The 19,499-nt window shown below is 40.3% G+C and overlaps 1 protein-coding gene across 1 annotated transcript in view; it reads right to left on the bottom strand.

Moving 5' to 3' along the window:
• CCBE1 (collagen and calcium binding EGF domains 1) overlaps positions 1–19,499 on the bottom strand; it is a 347,770-nt gene that overhangs the window by 26,291 nt on the left and 301,980 nt on the right. The window contains exons 4-5 of the mRNA XM_020995047.2: positions 12,035–12,169; positions 9,083–9,220 (exon numbers count right to left, since the gene is read on the bottom strand). Coding sequence (XP_020850706.1) covers positions 9,083–9,220; positions 12,035–12,169 — 273 coding nt within the window. The remainder of the gene's footprint in view (positions 1–9,082; positions 9,221–12,034; positions 12,170–19,499) is intronic.

The following is a 19,499-nucleotide window of genomic DNA, read 5'->3' as shown; positions in this document are numbered from 1 at the left end:
TTCAGCTAGTAATAATCTTTCTCTTTCTAAATCAATTATCTGTACCTCTCATTTAGCAGGCATTATAAAAGAATTCCTTATGCTGTGATTGTCTGCTTGCCTTGTTACCCCAACTACACTCCAGACTACTTGAGGGCAGGGAATACGCCTTCTTCTTAAATTTGAATTTTGCCATGGTGCCACGCACATTGTAAGCATGCAACAAATACTTGTTCAATAAGTGAATGAATGGACAGGGTACCAGGGGAACATTGCACATAGACAGACCTCTTCTCAATCCTAACAATTTAATTCTTTCTCTGCTAATGAAAACCTAGAAGTTTAAGTGAACCAACAGTGAGTGCCCAAGGAATCGGGGTGGCACACCCCAGAAACAAAATGGCAAAGAAGTTGCTAGTATCCAGGAAAACTAGGGAGATAGTAAAAGAGCACTAAGCTGTCCTTGATAAGTTTAAGATACTAGATGCATAAAATTATACCTCAAGGCAAGGTCGAATTTAAATAGAAACAGATCCCTGATGGCTGCACATTGATGCAGAAAATCAGAAATTGACTTTGTTTATGTTGGATTGTATTTTTATTTATTTTGTTAAGCATTTCCCAAATATATTTTAATCTTGTTTGAGTCATACTCCTGAGGTTTTAGGCTGTTTGTGGACTGTGAGTTTGCTACTTCTTCCCTAAGGGACTGTTGGAACTATCAGATGTGATTTCCGAGCCACAGTCCGTGACCTCTTCTGTAGTACTGGAAAGGAAAAAGTGTTATCTCAATTTTCAAAAAAGGGAGATGGGCTGAGAGTGACTAATTCCTGGCAAAGTTTTAGAACATACTATTAGTGAGGTCAAGGGAGGATAAAGACAAAGGCAAAAATATGGGGGTCCTCAGCAGGTTCTGGGTAGCTTGGAGTCAGGGTTGGAGGTGGAGGGAAAGCAAGAGGGAAGCGAGCCCATACTGATAGCTAGATGGAATATCACTGTGAACTATGAATACAAAGAATTCAGGGAACCATGGGAAAGACATATATGAATCCATATAGAGAGAAGTAAGCAGAATCAGTGATGACTACAACAGTGCAAATGGATAGAAAACCAAGAAGAAGTAGTCAGTAGAAACCAAACACAGTTTAATTGTAATGTGTAGGAAAGTTGGCTCAGGAGAGTTGAGACATGATAGCTTCCTTCATATTACTGAAGGGCTGTAATGTGGAAGAAGGAACAGATTTGTTCTCTAGAGAAGCAGATTTAGTTTTGCCTAGAGGAAAAACTTTCCAAATGTTAGAACTACCCAGAATGGGAATGGGTTGTTTCAGGAAATGATCAGAGAAGGTCTACAAACAAAGGTGAAATGACTACTTATCAGTCACGTTGAAGACGGAATTCTTGTTCAGGTACAAGTTGGATTAGATGGACTCTGAGGTCCTTTCTGACTTTGGGACTCTTTGGAACATTTGGTGTGTGTGCAGACACACAGGCACACACAGACATGAACACATATGTATACAGACATATGCATCATATAGTATATACATTTACATAGTACAAGATATATGAGTATTTGTGTGTCTGTCTACATAATCTCTTTATCAGAGTAGTATTGGGGAGGTGGAACTGCCTAGAAATCCTATTCCCAGGGTCACTTGAGGAGTCCTGGAATTTTCCTACCATTAATCTGATGACATCACATAAAACTGTGAGTCTTGCTTACTCTGTAGCAGCCTAAGGTTTTGCCGGAAAGCTTTCAATTCAATTAAAATACTTATTACACACCTATTATACATAAAGCACTGTCTTTGACTCTAAAAAGGTATTCCTTTTCCCCTAAAAATGTCTAATTTTGCCTTTCAAGGAATTATCAGAGGGTAGAATGTCAACAATGTTACCATCCAAAGTATGTAAAAGATCCTGTTATTAACAGTGTCAGAAAAGCAGTCAGCACCATGGCCAGCAATAGTAGAGAACTGGAGAGTAGTTGACTAAATTCTGCAGGAAAGTTGTGGGAAAACAATGGAGCCCCCTGTGGGACTACATGAAGCATGGCAGCCTGTAGGGATGGCACTAGTAGACATATGTATTAAGAGAAAGGGTTGCTATTGATGGCAGCGCATTCAGTTAGGCTGCCTCATCCTTATGCTTTGGAGCAGTTAGGATTTTTCACAGAATAAAATTTGGATGAGCCTCTATTGTGTAGGAAGGGTTCTAGGTTCCTCACCTCCACCTCCACTCACCAGGAGCAATTTACCTGGATATAGTTTTGTTTCTCTTCATAAGTTGGCTAACTAGTAAGGCAGAAAATAGGAGAGTATTTCTACCAGTTTTCTGATAACTTATGGTGCTACTTAATGCCAATACCACAGTACAAGAGGTCAGCATTCTAGTAAGGACTATGTGTTTGATGAGAGGGTCTCTCAGAAACAACTCTGTCTATATTTTTTGATTACTTTTTCTGAGACAATCGCATCACCTTAGGGACATGTTTTGAGAGCTATGATGTAACACTTGTTTGTTTTCAAACTGGCTGAGAAAGCCGATCTATGAAAACACATAAAGAATGCTATTCCACTTCCCTTTGAAATTAGTAGCTTAATACATATTTTTAAATTATCTGACACTGAAGGGGAATAATGCTGCCTGCTTTCCCCCCCTCCCCAATATACAAATCTGCCACATGCTTTATATATCCTTTTAGAATCTACACATTATTCAATCTGCCTGTGAAACTTTCTGAAAGTAGTATTAAAAATAACAATGTTTTACACAAGGCAAAGTCTCTAGGATAAAGTACCAACTTCTCAGTCTAGCATTCAAGTCTCTACATTTTGGCTCCAACCTATCTTTCCAGTCTGATTTCACATTGTTCCCACATTCCAATGAAACTTAGATGATTAGATGTTCACATCCCCTACTTCCCATCTCCACTTATTCACACATACTATACTTTATGTTCAGAATGCACTCTGTCCTTATTTCTACCATTTAGAAATTTATCTAATGCTTTTCTTCCTTCAGGGCTCAAGTTAGCTACCAACTCTTCTTTTCATCTTTTCTGACCCCCCTTATTTTCCAGTGCTCAAATCACCTTCTATTATATTTACTTATATGCGTGTTGTAATCTCTCCAAATAAGGTTAACTCTTTGAGGGTATGGACCATTAATTTTTGCCTTCATATTCTCTGGGCTTCCCACAGTGCCTTGAATCTAAAAGGCATTTAATGTGTGTTGTATTGAATTGAATTGAAAAATACTTTCCATGCTAGGTAGTTTTTAATGATATTTTAAAATATAATCTGTCTAAGAATCTGAGAGTGTCTATTTCTAGTCTTATCGGATGAAGACTGTGTTGATGGTTCTGTGAGAAAACCCCGAATCAAGATGCATTTTCTTTGTTTTCTGTAAAAGTGCCATGTTGCTGATTGACCACATGGTGGCATGTAATTCTATTTGTGTGTGTGTGTGTGTGTGTGTGTGTGTGTGTGTGTGTGTGTGTGTGTCTGTGTGAAGCCCTGACCCCTCTGTAGCATTTTAGGGATTGAATATGTGAGCTACTTATCACAGAGCTTATTGATATTTTTCAGTAGCTCTTTACAGACTTAGTTTAAAAAAAAAAGCACAAAATGTTACCAACATCGTGCATGAAGAAAGTCCCACAAATATGCAAAGTATGTTAGTTTATTATTCAATATTGGTCATGCAAACTGGGTCCCTGAATTGCTGGGGCTTGGAAACTTCTAAGAGGGCCTGGGATATGTCTGACACTTCGAATTATAATAAGCCATTCTAGATGTCAGGAACATTTTATCAGAAGACAAAGTGGAGAAAATGGAAACTAGGCAAGCTAATTAGCTGTAGGACATTTCCCTTCATGTCATCTCTCCCAATATATTAGTTACCTCAATCTCTTCCCCTCTTTCTCAAATGTTGCACAAAATATTAGCATTTGCTAATCTGGGTCTGTGTTTCCAAAAAGGAGAATAAGTAACTGACCATAACACTACTACTGTGGGTCATCTTGCCTCGGGCAGGGCCAGAGTCCATGCATGTTTGCCATCATCTTGCAGGTGAACCGGCTGTAAACTTTCAATCATCAAAGGACAATATTCAGGTCACTCTCCCCCTTTCCATCCCACTTACCCTTCCTTAATAACCAGCTGTTGCTGTGTTTAATTAAAACTCCTTTGACCTTCTTTAATTTTGCAGACACTGGGTAATGTGAAGCAATAAACCAAAGAGGAAAGACAAGACTTTCATATCACATGTGTTTATACTTAATAATAATTATCTCCTAGCCAGAAAAAAAACTGTGATGAAATACTGTAATTTGTTACTCCAGAGCAGAGGGAATATCTATGCTGCTTCTTAGCAACTCTAATGAGCCCTAAAAAGATTTCTTATAGCTGAGATTAACGACCTAATAGATTTTTTTCTTATTCTTTATTTTCATAGTTGAGATTATTAGCCTAATACTTTTTTTTGGTATAGACCTTGGTTTCATTTCTCTAGGGCTCTCCTAGATTCCACTGAGGCAGACTGGTAACTCATCTCTAACCTATAGTGGTAGATAGTTTCTCGGGACTCTGGGAAGTCAAGTGACTTGCTCATGGTCACTTAGTATGTGTCAGACATGAAACTTGAACTCAGGTCTCCCTGACTCCAAGACTAGCCTATTCAATCTGCCATCTGGTTTTCCTATCAACACTTTAAAGGTAGTTATCTCTCTACAAGCTTTCCTAACTCTTGGTCTAGTGCCCTCAAAAAGCAGCATAATATAGTGGAAGAATGATGCACCTTTGGGGAAAAAAAAGAAATTTACGTCATAACTTTTTATATACTTAAAAGGAATAGCAAGTTGTGCACAATAGATTTGCAATTTCATGTGTAATATCTTGCTTTTATTATCCTATGCTATAGAAATGCCTATTTTATTCCATAAATTAAATATAAAACAAATTTTAAAAAATAAAAAGAGTGATGCACTAAGAGATCCTTAAAAATATTTATTAATTGTGGAATTGTAGCTTCCATTCCCCCTACAACTACTTATTTTTAAATTTCATACACGTCACTTAACCTCTATAAGATTCAATTGCCTTATTTATCAAGTGGAAATAATGATTTATATGCTTACACATAAATCAGCTGTGAGTGCCTTCCCCTCTAACGATACCTTGTATCTATTCTGTAAAGTATCTTGCACATACCTATTTATGCGTGGGTTATCTTCCCCATTAGGATGTAAGCTTCTTGAGAGTAGGAACTATTTTGTGTTTTTGTTTCGTTCAGTGCCTGGCACATATTAAACTCTTTTAAAATACTTGTTGATTGAAAAATTGTTCTTTCAACAACAATTTGCCTTCCTGCTCTAAGATAAACAGTTCTATTAAGATAGTAAGATGTAATGCTTCTTTGAAGAAGATATAGTAGAGGGAAAGGAATTTCTGACACTAAAACAAATTTGAAAGCAAATACCCAAAACAAACCATCTCACTTAGAATATTATTACTTTTTTTTAACCAGTCCATTCTTCACCATGGAAATTATGTTCATAGTAAAAAGTGTGAAATTACCAGTCTCTTCTATTTGTCCACCATTTTGTCCTCCTTATCCAATATCCTTATCCTTATCCATATGAGTATTTCATGCCATTTATCTTTCAGGGAAGGAAAGAGGTCACTGTGTCCCTAACCCTAGTTCATGGAAAGTAGGCTGTGACTACTATGGATAAGATGAAATTATAGAATTAGTTTTCCTTCCCTGTGATTTGCATATTCAGAGGAATGTTTGTGTTCCAGGTCCACCAGCCAAGAGGACCTTCCTTTCCCACGTGGGGCTAATCACTGTGTTCCATCTGTAAAATGAGGAGCTGGAGTAGAGGACTCATTAAGCCCTTTCCCTGCTGTTACAGGCCAGGGCTGATCAGGTAGTTTAGGTTCAAGATTAAAATGAAATGAAATGCTTGTAGCCTATCTACCAATCAACAAAAAGAGGTTTACTTAGCCATAGCAAGGGAAGGATATTTAAGAAAGACATTCAGTAAAGACACCAGTTGATTCAGCTGAGCTCAGTTCCCCTGTCTCTGAGTTGCCTATGGGATTCTGCCAGTCAAACATCAGAGAGGAGCTGTAGCCCCATATGGCTTTTTGTACTCAGGTGACCCAGAAGCAATGTTAAATTAATAATATGTACCTTTAGTTCCTTGAGTCAGTTTATTTTCTAAATTAGGGATTCTTAATCCATGGTGTATGAACTTTAAACACTTTTTTGATAACTATTTTTCAATACAATTGTTTCATTTTATCCCTTTTAAAACATTATTTTGAGAAGAGAACAATAGGTGTCACCAGACTACCAAAGGGGTCCATGACCCAAAAAAAAGGTAAGAATTCCTGGACTAGAAGACGGCATCAATATATTTTTAAGGAAAAATACTAACTCAGCCCATGTGGCAGGGACTGTGGCAGACATTCTTTCTTCCTCACAGGTCTAAATCTCTGATCATGATTCTCGAAACTGTGAAAATTCCCCCGGCAGGCTGAGATTTATAGGGTGGGGGGAATTGCTAGGAAGGAAGACCAAAGGAGATAACTGGAGGCTAAAATACAATTAGCATCAGCATGCAAGTCCCTGAGCCTCCATCATCTACTTGTTACTCCCACAGACTACTTGCTGTGCTTGTATGGGCCTCTGGAAGTGTTTCTCCTGCCTGTGTCACTATGTCACTTGTCACCAAGGCTTTGCCCACGTTCCTACTGGTAATCCTTCCTCCTTCACATCCCCTTTGTCTCTCTGGTCCACGTGACTTACACCTGATTCCTCCTCTCCCTTCATTTCACCCTAATCCCTGTAAATTTAGGGAAAACTCATCACATTGATAACCTGATAAGGTCCTGCTACCTTCCCTTTCTGGGGATTTAACTGATACAGAATAACAGATGCCCAAGACTTTAGCTGACAGATCACAGCAACTTCTAGACTTAAGACTATGGGTCATATGGAGTATACAAAACACGTCTGGGTTCCTTCTGCAGGCTCCACTGGCCAATGACTAGCATTCTAGTGTGTTTCAAACATGTATGCTCTGATCTTCCAAACCTCCTTCTCCAACCCCCACCCCCATCTCTCTCTCACACTCACACCCACACCTGAAAGAGCTCTTGCTGAGTAAGACTTTACATGGGCAAACATTACTGTGGAGATGGGATTGAAAATCTGATGGCCCAATGAAATTCACTCCTTCAAGTTGGTTCAACATGGTATTATGCCATGGTCTATAAGCCACACTGTAGCCTTCTTTTTCTGGGTCCAGCTTTAAATCCTTAAGTATCTGAGTTACTCATTTTTTTATGTTTAAAATTTTTTTGAGTTAATCATTTTTGGTAGAAAGCATTTTGCTTTCAATTTTTTCTCACCTGGGAGAATGTATTTAGTCACTTGTATGGTGTAATAGATAGAACAGTTAGGAAGATCTAGGTTTAAGGGCCACCTCTTGGGTTTATTAGCTGTATGGTGATGAGAAAGCCTCTCAGCTCTGCTGAGCTTCATTTTCCTCATCTGCAAAATGGGGATTAATAATATTTGTAGTATCTACCTTATAGGTTTGTTGTGAGGATCAGTGAGATAATGTCTGTAAACCACTTTGCACACTTTAAAGCACTATATAAATATGCTTTTATTACATGTATTAACACCCTTATTTAAAGTGTATCAGGAAGCAAATTGAATTGTTTAGTTGAATATGCAAACCAGACCTGAGTTTTCTTTATGTGTGTTTTCCCCCCAACACTGCATACCTTTGCACACTTAGCAACCAACATATCAAGATAGGTTTATATAAGCAAATAATCCAAGAACCTGGTTGTTCATTTCCCTGGGTAGCTCAGACATCTGGATTGCATACAGCAGATGTGTTACTGACCTCATATGTGAATGCTTAATATTTTAATCTAATATTTCAGGAGAGTTCACTCACATCCTCTCCGAGGATATGGCATGCCTGCCGCTCACTCTGTCCTCTATCATTACCAAAGTATATAATCAAGCTTTATTGAATTATGGGTGAGCTTTTCAGTGAAGAGAGGCACTCCTTTAGCTGGGTGTGCAATTTCTTCCCAAAATCTATCAGTCCGAAAACACAGGATCACTGAGCTAGAGTTGGACGGGACTTCTGACCTAGGCCATCTGGTCCAAACCCCACATTTTAAAGATAAGGAAACAGAGGTCCAGAGACTCTCTGAAGGTCACACAGGTGGTAAGTAGTAGAGTCAGGATAGAAATCCAGGTTCTTTAACCTGAACAATGCTCTTTGCATTCTATCACAATGCCTCCCTGTGTGTACTGGTAAATATTTTCACCAACCCTCTTCATCAGAGGTTTCCCTTCCCAACTCTCTCTTTGGCTCACTACTATTAGAAACACTGCTCCCTTCCCTCCCATCCCCCCCCCCCAAAAAAAAAACCCATATACACTCTATCATGGAGGAGGGTCTGACAGAGTTTAGTTTTTGGAGCTATTTTTTTAGGAGCTAAATTTTTATTTTTAAAAATTTATTTATATTTCTTTAGGACTGCCTGTGAAGTAGTTATTGTTCTAGTGTTTACCAATATGTCTTAAAAGCTACAAATCTTATATGAATAATTATGGTCCTGGGATTCTGGTTTGGAGAAGTAATCTGGCATAGTGGACAGAGCATTGAACTAGAAGTTAGAAGACATGAGTTTGAATCCTGCCTCAGACATTTATTAGTTGTGTGATCCTGGGCAAGTCACTTAAATTCCCAAAGTTTGAGTTTTCTCATCTGTAAAATCAGGATAATATTATTAGCAACATCTATGTCACAAGGTTTTTGTGAGGCTCAAATGAGGTAATGTATGGAGAGTACATTAGAAGTCTTAAACTACTACGCAAATATGAGTTGTTCCCCATTTTTATGGATATTTTCCTGTCTCCATCTTACTTATTCTTCATCCTCCAACATAGCCCATACCACCTCTCAATTTATTTCAGGCCTCTGGGCCTGTGTTTACTGCAATAGATGAGGCTGCAGATAAGATCGAACTTAGCTGTGTCTCTCAAACCATGTGGTGCTCACCTTTGTCTCCTTTGGTACATGTCTTCCCATCTTCTTCTCGGATATACCCCTCCCGACACTCACAACGGTAGCTGCCCAAGGTGTTGACGCAGATCTGTGAGCAGAGTGTCTCGTTGCTGGTGGCACACTCATCGATATCTGTATTTGAACCAATGTCCAGAGATATTTAGAGAGTTTTAGAAAATTGATTTCCTGTGGAATAGGTTATGTCAAGTTGGGTGTTTGTCCACATGATATTCTTTGCACAACCTCAATCAATGTGATTTTGGATAGTCAATCAATCATTCAATCAGTCAACGAGCATTTATTCAGTGCTTACTATTTGCCAGGTGGGCAGCTAGATCACACAGTGAATAGAATACCAGGCATGGAGTCAGGAAGACATCTTCCTGAGTTCAAATGCAGACTCAGACACTTACCAGCTTACTAGTACATCACTTAGCCCTCTTTGCCTCAGTTCCTCATCTGTAAAAGTGAGCTGAGAAGGAAATGGCACAAACACTCCAATATCTTTGCCAAGAAAATCCCAAATGGGGTCAGAAGGAGTTGGACACAACTGAAAATGACTGAACAATAACAACAGCAATTTGATAGGTGTTGTGCTAAGTGCTGAGAAGACAAAGAAAAAATAAAAATAGTTCTTGCCTTCAAGGAGTTTACATTCTAATGGAGAATAAAATGGAAAGCTAGAGATAGGACCCATCCATGAAAAAAAAACTCATTTCAACTGCCATCATTGGGGACACATCCAAAAGCGGTGTGTTCTAGGACTGGTTCTGCTGGCAGTTAGCTGTGTGACATAAACCTCATCATATCACTTTCTCATACCTCAATTTCTCCATCTATAGAACTAGATAATAATACCTAGTTTAATTACCCCTACTACTTGACTTATTTAGGAAAATATTTCAAAAGTAAGCATATGCCAAACAAATACAACATCTGTTTACTATCATTATCTGCAATTCAATTAGTGTAATTTTTATTTTCAAATGTCCTGGTATGCTGAGGACTTTTTAATGTCCTCTTTTGCTGATGTGGAGTCTAAGGGTAAGACAACCTAGAATGTCTTTTTCCTTAAAAAAAAAAGACTGAGTTAACATAGCTGGGAATAATCACTGTCACTAAAAAGAAGCTGAGAACCATTGGGACTTCACGCAGAGTGCTCTCCCTATGAAATTTGGCCCATCAGTGACCTGAAGCCTGTAAATTCCTCCCTCTGGACTAGCAAGCTCCTCATAGCCTTGAAAATGAGTCAACAGGGCTTTCAAAGGCAGGGTCATCTATTCACATCACATATTCACTCCCCTGCTGAACTGGAGAGAAATGAAATGTTTTCAACCCATGGGAAGATGGCAGGGGAGGAGTGGGGAGAGGGAAGAGACTTGAATAAGTTTCACGTATACAGTCTGTAAACAACACCAGGTGCCAGCAGACAGAAGCAGTGATGCTGGGTCTCAGACAATGCACATGTGTTGGACAAACTGAGGCTGGGTGTGCATTCTAGGAAGCTAATGACATTGAAGTCTGATGAATGTTCCAGGAGCTTCCTTGATGTACTGCCAAGGGCCCTTCTCCTCATCCCTCCATCTCCAGTGGCTGCAGGTAGTTATAAGAACATTGAAAGTGGAAGCTTCACTGGCTAGGTGCCTGCCCTTTATCTTTTGCAATGCACAGGCTGAGGGGCAATGTAACATCACAGCCTAATATTTATTGCAGTGCTCCAGTATTTCAAACTGACACCTACCCTCCTGCCTCCAGCTGCCAACTGAGTATGACACTGCCTGAGCCTTTAACCTACTGGTGATGTCAAAATAAAGGATGAAACAGGTGAAAACAAGCTTCAGACTGATCTTTATAAGCAACATCAAGGGTTTGCAGATTCCCAAAGTTATATGAATTAAGGGGATGGAGGTAGGGCAAAGAAAAGGAGGTTCAAAACTGAAAAATAAAAAAAGAAGTCCTGTGCTTGGGATTCATTGCCCACCTAATACAACCCAGTTCTCCCAAATGTGGAAGGGACCACAGACTAATTCTGTAGGGAGTGTCCCTTAAAGAGTCTAGCAAGCTTGAAGGGGGCAAAACCAAGCATAATAAAGATAGGCTACATAGTGAAACTTGGCTTATTTTTCAGCTGTTTCACCATGCTAGGGGCACAGCATCCTAGACTTAGCACTGAAAGGAACTTTAAAAGCTACCTAATCCCTCGTTTTGTAGATGGAGAAATAAGGACTCAGAACTTAAATGACTTATACACTCAGGACCACACAGATCATAAGTGACAAATACAAGACATTAATCAGGATCCTCTGATTCCAAATCTGGTTCCTTTCTCCTTCTCCTATGTGGTTGACCACAAGCTATTTGCCAAAGAGACTTGGGGAGCCAGAAAATGATGTCATTGGCATTTAGTCCATGGATACGTTTGTGCCACAGTGGGAGAACAAGATGGTGATTTAATGATTTCTTCAGTCCCAGCCCAGAATGTTGGCCTCCTTAGCTTCCTGCCTGCCACATGTGAGTCTCTCCCCCTTTAAAGATGCCTGTTCTATAGCTAATCTAAGGGCAAGCTTGTTTCTATTTGGTTCTCTGGCTCAAAACTTTCTTTATCATCTATTTTCAACTTCATAAGGAATTTGCTGTTTCTTTTTCTTCTTCCCTCTGTTTATTTGTTATTGAATAGTTAAATGGTATCAGCTGTATACATGGAATTTTCCTGGAAGTGGTCTGTGAGTCATTGTGGGTGTTTCCATAATCACAAATAATAGTCACAACTAGTTGACTTCCAAGTGAGATGCCATCCCCAAGAGATGAAGACTTAAGGTGAGGAGTCAAAGGTTAGTACAATTCTTAGTCATTAGAGACCTTACAAAAAGTGTTTGATCAATGGTACCTCTGTAAGATGAAGTAAATCCCTCAAAAGTGGCAAACTCGGGTAGCTACCCAACATACCTAAGCAGTAAGGCTTCACTTTGTTCCTGTGTCTTTCCCGGTCATACCGGTACCCTGGATAGCAGGTACATAGAACTCTGCCAAAGTTATCAGTGCATTGCTGTTCACAAGGAGCTTCAGAACACACATCGTAATCTGGAAGATGGACAAACAATATACAAAATCATCGGCAACAACAATAGCGACTGTGATGTTTTGAGAATATGTGGTTAAAAGGTGAAAAATGGAGAACTAATGTTCTAGAGAAGTGGTCTCCAAAGTGAAGGTCATAGTGCCCTGGAAGATTGTGATTTGACTCAAAGTAGGTAATAGCAGAACCAATGGGCAACAGGTAATGGAATCAACCAAACAGAAGACTAGGAAGATGGGTCATGTTCCCCCCTCCCCCGATAGTCAATCATAGGACGTACCTCTAAATAACCATAACTACTTTTATACACTAACATTTGTCCATTTTGCCCCTTCCCCTTACTGTGCAAATTTGCAACCTTCTCCCCTTCTGCCCCAGGAGTTGGCCCCCTGGGATAGTTATAACCTAAATGCTTCTTGGATACCCACAGCAGCAGCTATACAGGTGCCATTGTGAAAACCTGTCCTCATCCAGAATACCCTTCCCCCACTTGCCAGATTGATTCTTGGCTGCAGCAGGTACCCCTTAGAGTGTGGACTTGATTCTTGGGTTCATGACTGCTGAATTAAAGGATCAACTTCCCTTTTTTAAATTTTGAGTGGGACAGACAAGCAAGGAGTAAGCATGGATGGATTACAATATGTACCACACCTCTGATTATATTTTATTTTCCCTCAAACCCTTTCCTCTTGTGAACTTCCTTATTTCAGTTGAGGGAACTACTAAGTTGTGGATACTCTGAAGGGCTCACCCCCTATTCTCTATTCACAAAGGCACAACCCTAGTTCAAGTCCTTACCACCTCTCATCTACAGTATTGCAATGGCTTTCTGGTTGGCCTCCCTCTTTCAAGTCTCTCCTTCAATCCAGTCTCTACTCAGCTGTCAAAGTGGTTTTCCTAAAGCACAAGTCTGCTTGTGCCATGTCCCTACTCAAAAAACTCCAGTGGCTCCATATTGATTGTAAAATTAAATGTTATTCCATTTTTATCTCCTTTTATATTTCAGTTTTATGTAATGTTTATAATGGACATAATTATTAGGGCAGTGGTGAGCATGTGTATGTGTTTTATGTATATATATATATATATATATATAATTTATATATGTCAATATACATATATTAGGGATATGTACTCAGTTGCTTTTTAGCTGATAGGGTTACATGATCAAAAATGTTTAGAGACCACTGTTTTAAAGTATGTTTTCCCAGGCTGGTTCTAACTTAGGAAAAGGGAATGAAAAATTCAGTCTAGGAAGGAGGAAATTAAGTTTAACCTGAATTGGTGGTGTTACTTGAAATACTGCAAGACAGAATCTGTCACATAAAATCTTACCTAACTTTGCATATCTCTAATAATTCATCCGCAGTTTTGCTCCTGGCCCTGCCTTGTACAGTTCCCAGGAGCCTTTATTACAATGCCAGATTAGAGACATGGAGCTAGAAGAAGCCTTAGCGGTTCTCTGGTTCTATCCCCTAATTTCACAGAGAAGGAAACTGAGGCCCTGAAAGGTAGAGTCATTTGCTTAAATTCACACAGCTAGTAACACATACAGACCCAGGGTTGGTCTTTATTTTTCTACTGAATACAATGTTTTCTTCCCAATAGAAATCCCATTTATTTAAATCTTGAACAACAGAGGGCTCCTTCCTGGGGAAGGAGGCTGGAACATGTTTTCTGGGCACTGATGCCCAGAGGCATAGGCGTTTTCCATTTTGTGAACCATGACATTGTCGACTGCTTCAACAATGCCATCAGGGCCTGCCTTTCCCTTGCCATAAATGGTCTCATTCTCTGGAATACCTAAGAGCTGTGAAACTAACTGGCGTACTTCTCCTGGGCACATGGATGGAGAACAAGATTGAGATTTTCAGAGTATGGCGGTGGGAAAAAACATGGTTCAGTGGAAAAATTACTGGCTTTGAAATCAGAGGACCTCGGTTTGAATACTGCCTCTGAGACATGTTACTTGTATGATCTTGGACAAATCATTTGCCTCAATTACCTGTGCCTCAGTTTCCTCACATCTGTAAAATGGGAGAGAAGGTGAACCAGATGGCTTCTGTGGTCCCTTACGGCTCTAAATTGAGAATCCTCGCCAACTCTAGTTTCCTCTGGTAGACCTGCTGTGTGCTTCTCTCAGGAGCAGAGGACTGGGAATAGAAGACTTCTTTTTTTGTTTTTTGTTTGTTTATTTTGTTTGCGCTTTTTGGTGAGGCAATTGGGGTTAAGTGACTTGCCCAAGGGTCACACAACTGCTAAGTGTCAAGTGTCTGAGGCCGATTTGAACTCTGGTCCTCCTGACTCCAAGGCCAGAGATCTTTCCACTGTGCCACCTAACTGCCTCTAATAGAAGACTTCTTTGGATGAAGAAGTTGGTATATGTGTGAAGGCTGCTAGTTTTTTCTTTTTTCTTTTTTTAAAAAATAAACTCAAAGTGGTTTGGAGCCAGGGAAGTCATGGTGGTCTAGGTTGCCAGCTAAGCTGGTGGATGAGCAGCCACTTTCATAGGATGAGGACAGCATTCCAGGCCTAGAATTAGTAATAAGAGCCACCATTTATATAGCACTTTTAAGGTTTACAAAGCATTTTACATAGGCATTTGATCCTCATAACAACCGTGAGATACAAGTATGATTGTTATCCCCATTTTACTTATGAGAAAACTGAGACAGAGAGATTAAGAATTTGCGTGGGGTCACATGGCTAGTAAGTGTCTGAGAGAAGATTTGAGATCAGATCTTGATGCCAAGTTCAATGCTATCCACTGCACCCCCTAGCTGCTTGATGGCCCTGTTTCCTTCACATACTGGATGAAACAGCCGAGCCACGGCTGCTGCCCACTGTATATAGCATGGCTTCCTCCTTCATCACTGCTGCTAAGCTCCCAAGGGCTCTTTTCCCTACACAATACGTGTGTCTCACTGATGCTTCTGATCACATGACCTGAAGGAGGACCTGGCCATTGTTATGGGTCATGTTCTCCATTTTTAATCTGAAAGCTAGGGTTGGCCAAGAACTTCTATCTGACTTTGCTGTTCTCACAAAGGAGTAAAGGCCACAAGTCTGACAGGGGGAAGAATTCAAAGGAGGCCTACAAATTAGAAATGTCTGTGGGTTCTTGTAAGGAGCTTATGGCCTTTGGGTAGTATAGGGCAAAGCAACAGGGTTAAGGAAGAATTGTCATGAATAGAGAAGTCGGTTAGCCCTGGCCTATAAAACTGTATTAATCTGAGTAGCTATTCTAGTGGCCTGAGAGACTTAGTATATCTCCTCTCAATTCTTATGAATTTACAGTGACTGGGCTTTTGCAGGGTGCTTGGCTCTAATCCAGGTGCTAAACATGAACAGTTTACTCCAGACTCATGTCCAAGATCTCACTAATCACTGCACTACTCTATAAGTGCTGACAGACAAACTGTTCTTGGAAGCTCCAAGTCTGGCTTCATTCTGCTACAGAGTGAAGGTAATAAGGGTGGGCTGTTAGCTATGACATGAGGAGAGGCTGTCGTAGCAGTAGAAGGTGATCTTGAGATTGGGCAGTGTGGCACAATAACATTGGGTTTGGAGTCAAAGGACTTGGGTTCAGATTCTGAACCTAGGTGACACTGAGCAAGTCACTTGACCTCTCTGTGCCTCAGTTTCCTTATCTGTAAAATGAGTGAGCTGGACTAAATGATCTAGACTTATGATTCCCTGAACTATGGACTAGTAAATTTCTGAGGCTTAATCTTGTTCCTCACACCATGGGTTCTGCCGAATCAATGCCCAATGCCAGCAACTCCCCCAAAAGGGCTCTTCTTTGGGGAGTCACCAAGTAGCTTCTAGGGTGAATCTGTGAGTTTGCATTGAGAAGCCTTGGTCTCAGCCAGGCACACTTGACTCTGACTAAGCATGACTGCCACATGGACAAAGTTCTGTGCTTTCTCTTTATCCAGTGCTGTACCTTCTTGCTATATAAAGCTTTAACTATTTGCAACCATGCATTATTTTCCACTACTTTGTACTGCCAGATGTGGTCATCAGTCAGCATCTGCCAAGGAGGGAGAAGAGCACTAAGCTTGACTGTAGCTTTGATGATCACTCCTATGCCAACTTGACTATTATTGGCACAGGAGGGAGAGGTGCCAGATGACTGAGTTTCCATCCACTTTTCCCTCAAGGCATCATGGCATAGTGAATTGAATGCTGAAACTGAGGTTCAAAAGTCCTGGGTTCAAATGCCGCTCACCTTTCTGAGTCTCAAGTAACTCTTGAAGTCTATTAACTTGGAGGGAGAATGGTACAGTTAACCATTGTCTTTGGAGCTAGATGATCTGTGCTTGAATATGGCCTCTGTCACTCCTTGTATGACCTTGGGCAAGTCATTCAACTTTCCTAGGCTTTAGTTTCCTCATCTATAAAGTGAAGGGGTTGGATTGTATAATCACAAAAGTTCCTTTCGGCCCTAGGTCCTATAAGCCTATGAAATTGTAGGTGATTTGTAATTTGTATCAGTGGAGGAGGTTCACACACTGACAATATCATAGTTACTTGATGTATACACTAAGGCATGATCCTTTATGATGCGTAAATAAAAGTCAGGAGCATGCCAGGGGATTTAGAGGAAGGAAAACCAGCTAAGTTGTTTAAATGGAAATTGTTTTGGGCCATATTTGGTGACTACACAATCTGGTCCTCTGCAAAAGGGTAAATGAAACTACAGTTTCCTTATTGGTTTGTTGTTCCATATGGGGGGAGCTGGGCCAAAGAAGACTAGTTCATAAGGAGTAAGGAGAGATGGCTTCTGGTCTCTTTTGAGGCAGCCTTTTTGTTAGGACAGAGTCAGTACCAGATCTTTCTTGGATTTCCAACAATGGTAGAGAGGATTTTTGTGTTTTTCTCATTGTCCCATTCGAGTAGCTATATATGCATGATAGCAAGAATCTATTTTTTTTGTCTTGAATGACCTTGGACTAGATCTGAAATTCCTGGCTACTCCTTCAGCTCTGCATTTCTTTCTCTGAGCACGTCATTAGAAGTGTCCCAACTGCCTTCTCAAATCAAAGGGGAGTTCCCCAATCCAATCCCCCACTACATATGAATTCTACAGGGGAATTTATGTTTCTTTTTGATTGGGCTAGGAGACAGAAAAAAGACTGGGACACTTAGGATGAACATAGAAATTCAAGGGTCTGAATCCCAGTTGGGTAGATTCCTGTAAGTAAGGAAATAACCTTGGATGCTTAACTTGGCTGAACTTGGACATTTTCCACCACCTCATCTAGTATGACTTTTTTTCCAATGCTCTCAACACAGGAAAAACATTATTGACAAGTTTAGAATGAGCCACTCTGTTGTCCTGTGGAAATGCTCATTGTGTGTCCTCTCCTTCTGGTTGTGGGGAATAGTAATAGATGGTGGGGAGGGAATTCCTAGACCCAAAGATTTGGTTACTGCTCTCTCTTTTTTTAAGTTAAATTTGTTTTATTTATTGTTTACCTCAGCCTGGTGTAACAACAACAACAATGAGCATTTCTATGGTACTTTAAGGTTTCCAAAGCACTATAAATGTCATATCATTTGATATTCATAACAATTCTGTGAGGTAGATGCTATTATTATCCCTATTTGGTAAATGAGGTAATTGAGAGAGATTAAGTGCCCAGGTACCTGCCCAGATTCATAGAGTAATTAAGTGTCTCAGGCAAGAATTGAATTCAGGTCCACCCAACACCAAGTCCGACACCACCCACTGCACCTCCAGGAGGCAGGCAGATCTAGATTCAAGTGCAGTCTCTGACACTTAGTAGCTGACTTACCACAGGCAAATCACTTACCATAGCTTAGTTTCAGGAAAGTTTAAAAATTTTATCTACCAAATTATAGATGTATTGTAATCTGCATTAATGGAAGGAGTTTCTACCTGGTAGAAATCATGAATTTTTTACATCTTGACATAGACTACTCACCTTCATTAACATCTATCCAGTCTTAAGAGGACATTTCTCATATCTCTGAAGGGCAGTGTGGAAGGCAGCAGCAACAGTGAAATCAGCAGCAGCTGCTTTCCCACCCTGGTCCTGTTTTTGCCATCACTATCACTACCACTCTGTCAAGTGGCACCAGCTGCCCACTTAGCAGTAGGAACCCAAATGTTTGAAGTGTACTAAAGTAGGGAGGGACCACAGTTTTTATGGTTATAGTGAAAAATAGCCTCTAGGCTCCCAGGAAGAAGAGAGCTAAGCCTTTTATTGCAGCCCAGAGCAATGCAGCCACAAAGGCTGTCAGTCAGCAGAATAAGTCTAATCAACAAGCATCTAGTAAGTGTTCTTTTGTGCCAGGTACTATACTAAACATTGGTGATACAAAGACAAAATTGAAACATTCCCTGCCATCGAGGAATTTGCAGTCTACAGTGGATGCCAACACGTTTTTCATAAGCATATGCAGAATATGCAAAAAAATGAATACAAAGTAATATCAGGGAGGGGGAGAGGCACTAACATCTAGGAACATCAGGAAAGGCCCCGGGTAGAAGGTGTCATCTGAATTGATTTTGCAGGTAACTAATGATTTTAAGGCAGGTATGTGGTGTCTTACTGCATAGAGTGCTGGATCTGGAGTTAGGAAGATTCATTTTCCTGAGTTCAAATAATCCAGCCTCAGACACTTACTAGCTGTGATCCTGGGCACATCACTTAACCCTGTTTGCTTTGTTTTCTCATCTGTAAAATGAGCTGGAGAAGGAAATGGCAAACCACTCCAGTATCTTTGCCATGAAAACCCCAAACGGGGTCACGAAGAGGCAGATGTAACTGAAATGACTGAACAACAACAACAAATAATTTTAAAGGTGAAGCAGAGGAGGGAGTACATTCCAGGCATGGGAGCCAGCCAATACAAAGGCATGAGGAAAGGAAATGGAGGGCTATGTGGAAGCAACATCAAGAAAGGCAGTAGTATGTCTGGACCATAGTGTACAGGAAGTAGAGTGGGAGTGATCTATAATAAGTCTAGAAAGATAAGTCAGATTGTGGAGAGTTTGAAAAGTCTAACAGAGAAGTTTGTATTTGACTCTGAAGGTGATGGGGAACTACTGGATCTTATTGGTCAGAGGAATGACAGGGCTATGGTTTAAGAATATCACTTTGGCAGCAATGGGGAAGGTAGACTGGAGAGAGGAGACAGTTGAAGGAGGGAGACAAACTGCAAAATTCAGGGGGGGAAAGTAAGGCAGTTTGTGTGAATAGAAAAAAAGAGACTTCACAGAGGCAAAAACAATATCTTGGTGACTGATTTGATATGTGGAAAGAGGAAGAAGATGCCTTGAAGTTTGAGTCTGAATTCCTGTTA

This window comes from Phascolarctos cinereus, unplaced genomic scaffold (assembly GCF_003287225.1).
Source record: "Phascolarctos cinereus isolate Bilbo 61053 unplaced genomic scaffold, phaCin_HiC Scaffold_4;HRSCAF=312, whole genome shotgun sequence".
In the NCBI taxonomy this organism is placed as follows: domain Eukaryota; kingdom Metazoa; phylum Chordata; class Mammalia; order Diprotodontia; family Phascolarctidae; genus Phascolarctos; species Phascolarctos cinereus.
This window is presented reverse-complemented; position numbering and strand designations above follow the sequence as displayed.